This window comes from Dromiciops gliroides, chromosome 3, assembly GCF_019393635.1.
Source record: "Dromiciops gliroides isolate mDroGli1 chromosome 3, mDroGli1.pri, whole genome shotgun sequence".
In the NCBI taxonomy this organism is placed as follows: domain Eukaryota; kingdom Metazoa; phylum Chordata; class Mammalia; order Microbiotheria; family Microbiotheriidae; genus Dromiciops; species Dromiciops gliroides.
The window spans coordinates 225947675-225962472 of record NC_057863.1 but is presented as its reverse complement, the minus strand read 5'-3'; the positions used below and the strand labels follow the sequence as shown (position 1 = coordinate 225962472).

General features: G+C 37.1%; 1 protein-coding gene across 3 annotated transcripts in view; it reads right to left on the bottom strand.

Moving 5' to 3' along the window:
- Nucleotides 1-14798, bottom strand: part of MID1 (midline 1) — a 440931-nt gene that overhangs the window by 40302 nt on the left and 385831 nt on the right. For all 3 annotated transcript variants that reach the window (XM_043998250.1, XM_043998249.1, XM_043998248.1), the window contains exon 5: nt 7979-8127. In XM_043998250.1, the coding sequence (XP_043854185.1) occupies nt 7979-8127 (149 nt within the window). The remainder of the gene's footprint in view (nt 1-7978; nt 8128-14798) is intronic.

Genomic DNA, 14798 nt, shown 5'->3' with positions numbered 1-14798 from the left:
TTTCTCATAAATTCTCCTGATAGATGCACATTTTTTCCTATGCATTGAGACTCCACTGATTCAATTCCTTGTGAACAGACTGCAATACAAACTATTTTTATAAATCGGCCTATTTGGGTATACTGCAGAGATGTGCTGGGATCAGTCATTGCTAGTATTGTTTTACCAAGTATAGTGCCAAGCACTGGGGATGCAGAGAGAAAAATGAGACAAGTCCCTGCTTTGGAGGAGACAGTCTAATCTGAATAAATACACTGGAATGTTTTATTAATACACAACGCTGGCTGCACCAAACATATTAGCGGTTTCCTTGAGGAAAGGACCACGACACATTGGATGTTCTGTACTTCTCAAACTCTGTTGTACTTGTCTTTTACAATTCAAGATGTGGGTTTTAATAATTAAATGATAATTTATTAGGCCTGCATTGGGAATTTCAGCTCTGGAAGAGATTTCAGATCGCTTAGTTCAAACCAGTGGTTTTACAGATGAGGAAATTGAGTTAGGCAAATGAGTTAAGTGACTTGCCAAAAGTCACCCAGGTAGTTAGAGAAGTAGGGCAGGAAGGAACTGAGGCAAATAGAGTTAGGAAAGTGAAGTGGTCTCTTTAATATCACAAGCCACTAAATTATTTTTTTGGTCAGTTGTGTCTTGACTTTTCGTGACCCCATTTGGGGTTTTCTTGGCAAAGATACTGGAGAGATTTGCCATTTCCTGCTCCAGTTCATTTTACAGATGAGGAAACTGAGGCAAACAAGGTGGAGTGACTTGCCCGGAGTTACACACCCAGTAAGTGCCTGAGGCTGGATTTGAACTCAGGAAGATGAGTCTTCCTAATTTCAGGCTTGGCACTCTGTACACTATGGCGCCACCTAGCTGCCCCTAGTAAATAGTAGAGCAAGGATTTGAATCTGGGGACCAGCTCTTTCAACTAAACCCTCCTGCTACTCTTGTACTAGATGAGCTGACATTCTATGCTTTTATTCACAACAGGAGGTTGCATTTTATTATCTCCATATCAAGACATTGAAATTCAACAAATGCCTGCTGCCTGACCTCTAACCGGAAAAAAAATAAATAAATAAAGTGGAAAAATCAGACTTTATGAAGATGTGTAGCATAGATCAGGACAGAAATCTTACTGGACCCTTTGATCTATTTAAGGAGATTTAAAAAGGAAAAATACTACTTCTTTTGCATTCATCATATATAAAGGGAACATTTTGCCAGAATAATATGAGATTCACAGTATAACCTCCAACCCACCATTTTTGGCCAGCAAGGCACACACGGATGTGGCACACAGCAAGCCAGAATACTTGACTGCCCCTCCCAACCACTTCTGAAAGCAGATCAGCTTACTCAAGACCTGTTTGTCCATGTTACTCTTAACTCATTTTCTCTGTGTCTCTTTGGCTCTGTCTCTGTAGCAGCCATGGGACAGTCATAAAAATGAGTGAACTCAGTTCTATGAATCTTCCAATCAGAAAAATACTTGCTTTCTGATAAGAGATTTGTAGCTCTTAAGGAGGATGGATCATAAAAAGGGAAAAGTTCCTAAGGTTTAGGATAGGAAACTCATCCAAAAGATATCTGAGTTTTACCCCTGCTTTTAACACCTACTCATTGTTTAAATGTAGGAAAGATGCCTATCTCTGGCTAGGATTTCAAATCCTCTCTTGGAGTGACAAGCTTAGGAAATGCTGCCAAAGTCAACCTTTCAGGGGATATTTTTATTTCCTGCATCCTCATTGCCTATTCCTTTTCCTTTCATATAACTTGTCAAAATCCATCAAACCTTTTACTACTACCTAGCTTTCAAAATTTTATTCCTTGTTATTTTTCCTTTATGTCAAATATTTCCTAATATCTTGGAACATCTAAAGACACATTTTTCCTCTCCATATTTAAGATTGTGCAGCAAACTGATCCTTAGAACAACAATGGTAGATTTTTAAGGCTTTCCAGGCAGTTAAATCTTCCCACTTCTATCTAAAATAATAGAATTTTAGAGTTGGGAAGGGCCTGAGAGATTATCTAGTTATTTACAGGAGTTCTTAATGTGGGATCTGTCAACTTGTTTTTCTAAAAAATATTTTGGTAACTTTATTTCGATATAATTGATTTCCTTTGTAATCTTATGTATTTATTTTAAGCACTTGAGAATATTCTGAGAGAGGGTCCACAATGCAAAAACATTAAGAATTATTGGTCTAATTCAATCCCAGAATTCCTCACATTGTGTTCTACAGCAGTGATGTCAAATGCAAATAGAAAGAGATCCCTAAGGCTACAATGTTTAATTAGAAAACCACAAATTACCATTATCTATGTTGAATTGTATTTTTAAAAAAAATTTATTAAGCATTTCCCAATTGCATTTTAATCTGGCTAGGAGTTTTGGCAGCTTTGAGTCTGACACTTCTCTTTTTTTTTTTTTTTTGAGGCAATTGGGGTTAAGTGACTTGCCCAGGGTCACACAGCTAGTAAGTGTTAAGGTCAGATTTGAACTCAGGTACTCCTGAATCCAGGGCCAGTGTTCTATCCACTGTGCCACCTAGCTGTCCCTCTGACACTTCTCTTTTACAGAACCCAGGGGTACCAGAAAGAAAAAAATAGTTTAACAGTGAACAGATACAAAACCTCCCCAAACCAAACCCATTTACTTTGTTCTTAGTGTCAGCTGCACTATGTGTTTTAAGCACTTGAGAATGGCTGATGATCATTTAACAAAAGCTGACATATTGTTAGTTTAGAATCAATCACCTATTGATGTGCCCAATAATAATGTATGGCATATAATTGACAGGCATCCATTTGTTTTAGCAAAGAAGATGTGAACGAATAACTTTCTGTTTATATTTTTAATTTTATGTTTTTATTATAAATATGTTTTGAACTAATTCCCAATTTGGCCAACTCAGCAAAATAAAAATATAAAGAGACAAGAATGCAGAAGTGTTAGTCTGAAAATGAAAACAAAAAATCCACAAACCAAACTTGATTACTAAATACCAAATGCAAAAGAACTGCAAATTTGATACTAGCCATGCACAATTTCAAGTGAAAATGTGGTGAACTATCATAATAACCCCAAATACTGGGTTAAGTAGGGGGGGGGAATGAAAATTATTGTGAGGCATCTTACAAGATTATGAATCATTCACCATAATATACTTATCGAAAGCGAACAATTGAACCCCCCTCATTAAATTTTTTCCAATGGGGTTATTTTCAGGAATATCACTGATCTGAAAATATAAGATTTTAAAGAAACAGCTGAATGCTATGCAGTCTGTATTTCAGTACTTACAGTGCTGGTGAAGTTATTGCCCAGTGGGATACTCGCCCCATGCTGGGGAAGCTCTACATGTTGGGAATTCTGAATCAAATTCTGCCCATCTGTAACATTTACCCAATTGACCTGGTTTTGCCGTCTGAGAACCACAAAGGCTAAATTTACATTTTTTCCCCACATGACAATCACTCAATTATTTGAAAATAGCTATTTGGTTTCCCTAGGTTGTTTCTTTTCCAAACTAAATATAATCAATTTCTTCAACCAGTCATCATACAATATGGTTTTGAGTCTCCTCTGGACACATTCTAGCTTGTTAATGTCTCTATTCAAATGTGCTTATAAGTGATTAAAATACTCCAGCACAGATGATAGGACAGCCTGATTTCCTTGTTCCGGACACCACAGTATTATTATTTAGAACAGAATAAGCTGTTTTGGTAATTCCACTTTTATTTCATCATGTCTTTGTAGTCACTAAAACCTTGAAATGGCCTAGCTTGGGATCAACTGAAATTTGGTAAACTGTTCCTTGATCATATGAACTATTTTGTAGTTATCTCTTCCTACACCATGCAGGGTGCACTGTGATTTTTTTTTAGATGTCTAAAAGTTTAATTAAAATAAATTACTAAGCAGATTGATGTTCTCCTCCAAGTTATTGATAAAAAACTTTTTTTTATAGCAAAATGGAAAACCTTACCACATATATGGCAAAGTGGAAAGAAGACTGGCTCCAAACAGAGAACCTGGATTCAAATCCTACCTTCTAGAAAACCTGCCTCCCTCTTGACCTCAGTTTCCTTATTTGTAAAATTCAGATGTTGCTTCAGTTGACCTCTAAAGTTTCTTCCAGCTCTGTATCTAAGATTCTATAAAAAGACTAAGCATAGAGACCTGAAAGATGTCACTGAAGATCTACTTCAATATTAATCCATCAATTATCAGTTTTTGAGTATAGAGAAAATAGAAGACTTATGAATTCATATGATTGTGCTATTATCCAACCCAGTTTTTTTTCATCTTGCTCACCAGAATATTGTGTGATACTCTCTCAAATGCTTCCCTGAAATCCAAATGCATTATGTCTATAGCATTCCTTGGTTAATAAATTTCTGGAAATATCAAATAGTAGATAGCTATGAAATTATTTGTAATTAACTCGTGAATACCTTTGGAACAGATAGAAATAAAGTTATTTTATTGTGATAACTGTGATCAAAGGAGTCAATTTTTCATTTTTATTCTATTTGTGTCACAGACTTACCAGTGGTAACTTATTTGACCAGTTCAAGATAGTTCAGGTTTTTTGGTGGTTGTTTTTTTGTCTCCCAGAATTTGTAAAATTCTACTACCTGCCAAAAGGTTAAACCATAAATTTGAATAGACTTCTTTTTTCTGTTTTTTTTAAATGTCTAATAAAACAGAAGATATTGAGAAGAACAAATTCTGTAATATTTGCCAAAAAGAAAATAAGGTTAATCTGACGTGTTTTATTTTTAGGGAATCTACGGTGGTTCCTGGCAATTGCCATTTCAACTTTTTTTTTTTTAAGGGGACTAAGGGAGTCGCTACTTATTACAGTATAAGAACACAGACCATCTATTTAATCATTCGTTTTGCTAGGGATTTTGTTAGGGTAGTTCCCAAAAGATCACTAATCTATAGTTTTGGAAACCTACCTCCTTCCACCTTTTTGAAAAGCAGGACATCTGACCATCTCCTTTGATTCAGAATCTATTCTCCATTGCTAAAAATTAGATCATACATGCAAATTCTTTCATTGCCTTAGAACTCAACTTTTCTGGGTTCAGCCATCTGAATTCATTTAAAACAGCTAGAAAGTCACACCATCTCCTCCCTATATTGGATTGTAGAAAACTAGGAAGTTATTACAAGAATTCAGGTGAGATATAATGAGGATCTGACCTAGGGTAGCAGAGAGAAAGAGACATATAAGGGAGATGTTATGAAACTACAAATGGCAAGATTTGGCCACTGACTGGCTATGATAGGTGAGACTGAGGAATCAAATAACTCATGATCCCCCCCAGCTGAAAGGGATATCTCCCTCCTCAAATTGTCCCCCATCAGTATACGATCTCTCCTTTGCTTTTATCACACTCTCCTTTGTATCATACATGTCTGAATATATGTTATCCCTCTCCCTTTAGAGTAAAATCTCTTTGAGGGGAGATGGTGACTTTCTCAAGACTGACTATGACATTTTTCAACTCTATACCATCTATCCACTAACATGGGGCCTTCCCTGGAGTAAGCACTTTATAACAACATTTGATGAATTTAATTTGTCGAATAGCAATACATATATGTGTACACACACGTAGCTATAGGTATACGTGTGTACATACATATATGTACATATATGGAGAGAGAGAGCGCAAGAATGAGAGCGCAACAGTTTGCAATGCCAAAAACACTTTTTGGGGTGTTCACAGGTATGTAATGTCTGCACGCCTGAAACCTTTTCCTTGGGCTGCCAAGTATGTGCCAAGTGATGAAGAAAAAGCTCTTAAAGTGCCCATATGGAGAAACTCAAGACAGAGATTAAATGAGAGGAGAGAGACAGAAAGATAAGGCAGGGAGGGGGGCCCAAGAGCCATATGGAGACATAGAGAAAGGTAGATTAGAAAGAAACCCGGGAGCCAAAAGAAATGCTGCAAAAGAGAATCAGATAAACAGCTCCTGGAAAAATAAGAGCCAGAAAGATGGACAGAAAGAGACAGAAAAAGGGTTTTAGAAAAAGAGACACAGACTCATCAGCTTTTTATAAGCTTGATATTACAGGGGGTTCGGGGGTGTGAGTCTCCAGTACACACACATCTGTGAAGGATGCCTGCCTAGTAACAGAATGAAAGTTTTCTGTCCATATCTGGTAAAACAACAACTAAAACAACAACAACGATGGTCAAATGGAAGACAGGCCTTTCTCTAGACATGCAGGGGATGTTTTCACTGTCCTGCAGATGTACATTTTTCTATTTGTATTCCTTCTTCCTACCCCAACTGCACGGAGACTTGTTCTTGTAGGACAGCTGTCTTCCCTTCTTTTAGACAAAATAAGTTGCACATAGAATAGTACATCTTTCTTTTTCTTTTGGGGGGTGGTAGTGGTGGTGGGGAGATTGCTAAAAAAAACGAAGGCCATAATATTCACTGAATAAGGGTGTTTTGCAATTTATAGCTGGAAAAGTACTCAGAGATCTCAGTTTGAAATGCATGACGTAAGTGTAAACTAGTCCTATTTGAGTTTACTGTGTAGGATCCCTATTGGAGTAGTTTCCAGTTTTGAACTTTAAGATGGATATAGTAAAATTGGAGAAAGTCCAGAGGAGAGCAATGAAAATGATTAAATGTTTGGGAAAATAGGACCCCTGAGGAAAAGAATTGGACTTATTTAAACTGGAGAAGAGCAAGCCTCAAAAACATGAAGTGGAAGAGAACCAGCTATTGTCCATATTCTTTGGAAATGGACTAAGAGCAAATGTGCTTAATTAAGAGCAGGAGGAATGTGGTTAGATATAAAGAAGAACTTTTTTTTTCTTTTGGTCAATGAAGAATCTCTCATAGCTCTGTCTCTTGAGATAGCAGTGAAAAATTCAATGTGCTTATGATCCTTTAAAAAATCCTAAGTTGGCAAGTTAGACAAATAGTTTTCTAGAATTAGGTGAACTCGGTCAGGCCTCCCAATTCTCTGATTTGATGATGTCTTTGGGAAAAAAAAAATGTGTCTCAGGGATCCTGTAAGGCTAAATCAAAGGCTCATACCAGCATTGATAGTGAGGTCATTGACATACCACAAGAGTTTCAGCCTCATTATGGAGGGAGGGTATTTAAAAAAAAAAAAAAGGTTAAGTTATGGACCTTTGTGTTTCATTTAGGGCCAGCTCTAATCTATACCTCTTCAATCAATAATAACACAAATTATATTCAACAGAGATGGCAACAGCTGGTGTGTGTGTGTGTGTGTGTGTGTGTGTGTGAGTGAGAAAGTGAGAAAGTGAGAAAGTGAGAGAGAGTGAGAGAGAGAGAGAGAGAGAATGAGAATTGAGAATGAATGAGAATAAGAATGAGGCACCAAATGGGAAATAAAATTCTCCTCCCTACTTCCTCTTATTTTTGGTGTTTGAATCTTTTTTTTTTTTTTTGGTGAGGCAACTGGTGTTAAGGGACTTGCCCAGGGTCACACAGCTAGTAAGTGTCAAGTGTCTGAGGCCAGATTTGAACTCAGGTCCTCCTGAATCCAGGGCCAGTGCTTTATCCACTGCACCACCTAGCTGCCCCTTGAATCTTTTTTTTTTTTTTTAATGTGAATAAGATTGGCTCTGAAGTTCAGAATCAAGGATGTTTTCTTCCATCACAAGATTTTTCTAACATGGTTTTATTAAAGATTTCAACCTCGGTGACTCTAGTCCCAGAAACTGAGCACCTCGTGACTATTACTGAAAGGCCTTTGACATTTCAAAGCAAAACATCTACAGCATTGAACAAAGCCATTCCAAACCTCTCTTCTCCCCAGTACCCAGCACTTGAATCTAAACAAAAGCCAAAGATAGGGCATCAAGAACTCATTGACTGCCCTGATAGAGAACTGCCACTTGTATGTGTGGCCTGGGAGTTTCCCAGATGTCTGGCCATCTTTTTTTTTTTTTTTTTTACCTTTCAGTGATATTTTTAGCTGTCTGTAAGAATCGGGCATGATCATTCTCCTTCAGGGACTGTTCAGCCTGGGAGATGAGTGATGTAGAGCGTTCAATGCACTGTTTGCAGTTTGCAATCTGCTGGGCGAGTTTTCGAAGTCTCACCACCTTGAATAGAGAGGAGGGAGAGAGAATTAAAATCACAACTGCGCACTCCACCTGGCTACACACCCCCTTTTATTTTCCCGGATAGAGCGCAGCTAATCTGTTGGGTAAGGAAACTCTTAATTTTGTATCGTTTCCCTGATATTAAAAAAAGATGTGGCCCATTCGCAAATAAGAAAGGGTTCCAGGCTTCTTTAGCTTTCCATCAAGTCACTTGGTGACCTCTGTGCAATCACTTGTAAGTTGTCACAACCTATGTTTTTTCAGCTGAGCTATGAAGATAACACATCTTTGTTAGGTGTGATTTAAAAGTTAAAAGGAAAAAAAAATTTCAAAAAGCTCTTTGAGATACTGAGGTGAAAGTTACTAGACAAGCATTAAGTATTATTATTTCCTCTCAAATATGTAAAGTCCGTGTGTTAATTAACAAAATGGGAGGGTTTCTTTCCACTGATTAATTTTTTCCAAGCTGAGAACATTAGACAGAGCCAAAACAAGCACAGCTGGCCCATTTCCCCTCACTCAGGACGTCATTTCCTGGCACTTTGTGCTTTCGTGATAACTGAGGACTATTTTGATAAGCATTTCCCTGCAATGATGAAAATGTACATTTGTTTCACAACCTTAGTGCCATATTCCTACCTTTTATTCCTTGGAAATGACCCCAGACTATTCTTGGCAAAAGTAATTTCTTCAATCCAAGATAAAACCAAGGCAGCAGCACACTTGACTTTAACCTTTGGTGTTTAAACTATCCAGGGAGGTGACTTTTTTTTTTTTTAACTGACTAAAACCTGCATTAAAAATAGACAACTAATTGGCACTGACATATGCTTAGGACCCAGATCTACATACTAGAGGTCTTGGCAGGTCTAGAGATAATATTGTAGTGGAAAATAGGACTGGGTAAGAGAATATGGAGGAGGCTACTTAATCTGTCTTCCAAAAAATACTGGCTCAGGCCTCTTCCAAAATTCCTCTAACCTCTACAAATTCGTCCTCACTCTTCTATTTCTAATAGAAGAAAAAAATTGAGAAGGAAAACTATAACTAAGTCTTGGAGGAACATCAAGCCCTGGTTATGTATTATAGCAAATAAGGAAATGAATGCTCAGTGGATAAGAAAAGACAACATTTTGGTTCAAAGATTAAAAAAAAAATCCTTAAAATGAGGACTCTGCTAATGTATTGATAGATTTTTCTGTCTGCAGATAGGATGAGTGCTGAGTACAAGGGTGGACATAAAATAGATGCTCAAAAATATTTGCTGAAGTGACTAGAGTTTAGCTTCTATCACCACCTAGAGCTCAGGATAGAGGCCCATCTTAGGCATCCTAATGTTGATTATTTTGAACCCTTTTTTTCATCCTTATAAGAGAGGCTGCCATTTTCTTCAACCAATGAAATGAATAAATTGTTTGAAATTCCTGATAGTCAGAATGGATAATGTTTCCTTACACTAGAGTGAAAGATGCTCAGAAATCTATTAAGAGACATTAGTTGATGAGAGATTTGATTCGCCATAACTTTTCCAGGAAAAATGGGCAAAACTTGAAAGGCCAGGATACACCATTATCGAGATAATTTTGTGTCAATCTCTCTTTCTTCTTACAAACAACAATGTCTTTCATTAATGACATTGGGCAGGCTGTGATTAAGGCATGCACATATTCTATGTTGGACTTCCTTAAAAACACATGATTATATATCTTCCATCATATCAGTGAGAGTTATGATGCCTCAGGGAGAAGAGAGACCCAAATCTTGGACAAGTTGAAGTGAGCAAAATTTAGACGCTGTTCCTGAAATATTATAGGATTGCTCTTTAGAGAGCAATTGGGGGACATATTCTTAAAATGCAGAAGCAGTATGTCAGAATGCTGCCCTCAAGGGTACGATTTTTCCTAGTCAGATCATGGATATTTTGCAAATAGCTCTCTTTCATTAGACAACCAAAAAGTGTATATTTACATAGCACACATACACATATTATATGTGTGTGTGTATGTATGTATATATACATACAATATACATACGTATGTATGTACACACATGCATATTTACATATACACATAAGCATATGTGACTTCTTTGCTATTAGAACAATTTCATTTTATAACCTTAGGTCACATTAGTAAAATGGTATATATGTCTATATACCATGAACTATTATTACTCACTTTTTTTTCCTTCAGGAGACTGAAAATTTCACAACCTCTTAAAATCTCTCTATGACTATCATAGAAACATTTTATTCACTACAGTTGATTTCTTTCTTTTTTTTTTTTTTTGTGAGGCAACTGGGGTTAAGTGACTTGCCCGGGGTCACACAGCTAGTAAGTGTTAAGTGTCTGAGGCCCGATTTGAACTCAGGTACTCCTGACTCCAGGGCCGGTGCTCTATCTACTGCACCACCTAGCTGCCCCAGAATTGATTTCTAATATGAAATTGAGCACATTTCTGATGTGGCCTGAATTTGGGGTCAAATTGATCATGAGTCATCCCAAAAGAATTACAAGACTTAGTGACTCAGTTTCCCAAGTTTTATTACAATACTGTGGGTGACCATGGGGAGAGAACTAGAATAGCGGAAAGGTGTCTCTCAAATAAGGAAAAGAAAGACAGTTATATTTATAGTATGTATAAATTGATTATCAGTCTCATTATAATAATCTCTACCTTTGGGAGGTACAAGGGAGGGCCTGTCCTACTCATTATAATATTCTCCACCTTGGGGAGGTACAGGGGAGGGCTTATCGTAATTTGGAGTCCCTGGAGTCCTAAACCAACCCCCAAGGTGGGCACCTTTTTCAGTGGAGATGTGTTTTGGGGGTTTATACTACATAAGGTGAATCTGGGGACAAATTTGGCCTTTTTTGCACATGTTTCTTTCTGGTTCACATGCATCTTCATTTTTCTTTAATTCTAGTCTAAGTTTTTATAGCCTGTCAATTTTATCATTGTTATATTCTTAGGCCTTCACAGCCTAGCTCCCTCTGTTCCTGTTATGGGTACTGATTACTACGGGTAAGAGAACCTAGCCTCCTGATTTGTAAGTTATCCATCAACTGGAGTCTGACTCCCTTTTGGAGCTAATATCTGAATTAGAGCTTGGATCTTTGGTTTTTCTGTTAACCCCTTTTTGCCTCCTACATCAATTTCCATTGCAATCTCTATTTACTAGCTTAAAATACTTGATATCTATTTTTTGTTTGGTTGGTGTTTTTGTTTGTTTTGGGGGGGTTTTTTGTGGGGCAATGGGGGTTAAGTGACTTGCCCAGTGTCACACAGCTAGTAAGTGTCAAGTGTCTGAGGCCGGATTTGAACTCAGGTACTCCTGAATCCAGGGCCAGTACTTTGTCCACTGCACCATCTAGCCGCCCCTATATCTATTTTTAAAGTCCATCCCAACTCTCATATGTGTGCTATAGGAAACACTTCATGCTAGCCATCTTCAAATGTCAGTAAATCCTCCCAATATAAGCAAATATTTCAGTGGGTGATGTAGCATACGGAAATGATGTTTCCCTAAGGCTTTGGATAAGCCCAAACATTTTTGCTCAGACTATCTCAACAGCACTGAATTTTCAAGACTCAGTGTATTCTAAAACAAGTTAAAGCAAGGGACTATTTCTATAGTTGAGATCTTACTCATTTAAGCACAAATTTTATAGCAGCCTGGAAATTAAAAGTAGGTTACTCAGAATCTGGATTTCTCCATCAACTTCTGATTTAGCTTTGTGCATGCTGACACAAATGAATTAAACTGGTTTCCAAGGAGTATATGACTGGTCCTCTCTCAATTTCTCTAAGCCAATGACATCCACTCTAGGAATGCATATTAAATTAAATCTCAGTATTTGCAAAGAGGGTTTAAGCACATCACCTCCTACTTATCTGATATCTTTTGAATTGGGATCTCAAAGATGTGGTTTGTTATAAAGCAGCCTAGCTAGTAGCTATTAGAGCTGGGCCTAGGCAAAACTGCTGTAGATAAAATTTAATTCCACTTCTTTAGTTCCAATCAACAAACCACATGCCAGAAACTGTGCTAGCCATTGAGGACTCAAAGACACATGAAAGTCCTGACCTCCTGGAGCTTATATTCTAATGTGGAGATTCCAAACCAGGAAAGTGAAGAGGGAGTGCATTCCAGACACAAGGGCCACTCACATAAAGACCCTGAATATCATATACATCTTCCACAGGTTGGCTTATCTCCATGCTCACCCCACCTGGTGCACTCTTTCTAAGTGCTCGATCCTGTCTCCTGCCCCAATACCTCCACATTTGCCTTCCTTGTGCCCCTTTAAAAAGCAACTGGGACCGATATCCCATATACAAACTCGTCACAAGAGGATGAAGCATTGTAGGTTTATGCACAGCCTAACAAACTGACAGTTATTGATACTGTAATTCTGAACTCTTGCCAAGACAAATTTTCCTTGGTTTCCAACCATTCCATTTCAGACCAGCAATTTGTTCTTTCTTCAGCTCCTTTAACTAGTTATCCTTTTGACTGTCCTGATCTGTTAGGATATTGATGACTATGCATTGAGCTGTCCCTATTGGGATAACTCCCATTCCTGGCTATTGTTATCAGATCATTTCCTCCTTTAGTACCCAATGGTGCCAGGTGGTCAAGGGCCATTCAGCCTTTGCCAGGCTTCCCAGAGATGAATGGGGGAACATCACTGCTGAAAGGGACCTAAAAGATCATCTAGTCCAATTCTCTTGTTTACAAATCAGGTAACTAAAAACAAAACAAAAAAGATAAGGGGGTGGCTAGGTGGCACAGTGGATAAAGCACCGGCCCTGGATTCAGGAGTACCTGAGTTCAAATCCGGCCTCAGACACTTGACACTTACTAGCTGTGTGACCCTGGACAAGTCACTTAACCCCCATTGCCCTGCAAAAAAAAAAAAAAACCCAAAACAAAACAAAACGAATCAGGTAACTGAGGCACAGAGGTTTTAAGAAATTCTTAAGACCATAACTGCCAACAATCTCATACTCCATTCAACAAAATTCAACAAAATTCATACTCCATCCAAGTATCTTTAATTGGTACTCAATGCTACCCATACATAGCTTGTCATTACAATGCTCCATTCTTTCCTTCTTTAAATTCCCATATGTATTTTGAGTCTTGTCTAAACTGTGCTCTTTGGTTCTCAAAAGTTAACAATTACATAAGAAAAAGTAAACTAATCCTTGTGAATGGGAGAAGCCTATAGAGGAGATTGCCCAGGACTTTCCTTTCTTTCCAGGTAATAAATTCAATGACCTTATAGAAACAATGTTTTGAGTTTTTTTAGGTCATTCTTCCTGCTACATTCAACATGGATATTTATATTTTTTGGCCATTTGGACAAAACAATGGAAACTTTTCTTTTTTTCTCAAAAGAATAAATATAATGAATGGTAGGAAATTCAGACTAGTAAAGAGGAGACTGTGACATCATGGGGGACCTATGGAGGGGTTAGTTTGGAGCTCCCTTCAATTCAGTTAGTCAAGAGAGATCTGCCTACATTGCCTATGCATAGGAATTGATATGTTACTTATTATCTTTAGCCACATGTAAAGGGTTACAGTGTTTTAGACAGTTTGAAAAATTTAAGGCACCGACGAGTTGCTATTTAGTACATGGATGATGGAAGAAAAAACAATTTTGGCAATGATTCAATACTGAAACTCAAAGTTATTATGGAGATGACATTTCGGAGGCACCCTTGTTTTGTTTGCACTAAAGTGATGTCCTAGATCTGACAACTTGTGTATGGAAAAAGTAACTTCTAAAGATGGTACAGTCAGCCATTGGCAATAGAGTAATTTCCAGTTGGTGATAGTATCTTGACAGCTTCATGAATTATTTAATCTACTAGTAACTTTTTAGGCCATTCTTCTTCTTCCTGCCACATTTAACCTGCAGACATATTTTTAGGTTATATAGATAAGATAATATGAAACAAAGGACAAAACTAAAGTGTTCTTTTAGTTAAAAGAGAAAAATTGGAAATAATTACTTTCTGATCTGTGATCTCCTTGTATCTCTCACAATGTATAACAAAAGACAGTAGATACTAAAAAAAAAAAAATTGGTGGCTTAAATAAATTTATTTAATCCAGAACACTTTGACACTTCAGAGCATTTGTCATCTAATCAATGGTGATACTCCTTTTGCTAACTTAGCATGTGATTCATCAAATCCCTCTAATTTTGATAAGAAGCATTTATTAAGCCTCTACTATTTGCCAGTTTCATGAAAATCTTTTCTATGGTACTTCAGATTGATGGTGTATGATAGAAAAGGATTTTTTAAAATATTATGATCAAAACTTTAAAAGATTTCTTGGTTAATTGCTTTGACTTAATTATAAATTTTAATGGAATGGTTTTGTTTTGGTTTTGAACATTAAATGCTTTGCTAAGATATCACAGAGATGTAATTTACTTTTTCTTTTTAAACTGTCCAATAGAAAAAGAAACATAACTTCTAAATACCTTGGAATAATGATAAAAAGAAGAGAGTGAAAATTTCCAATTTGATCAGAAGATTCTACATTGAATTTGGGACAATAAGCAATGGCTAGAGTTCATTTAGGGTAACATTCATTTAGGATTACTGTTTTTTGTCAATAGCTTCTCTAATGAAACTTTTTTTTTTGGAGG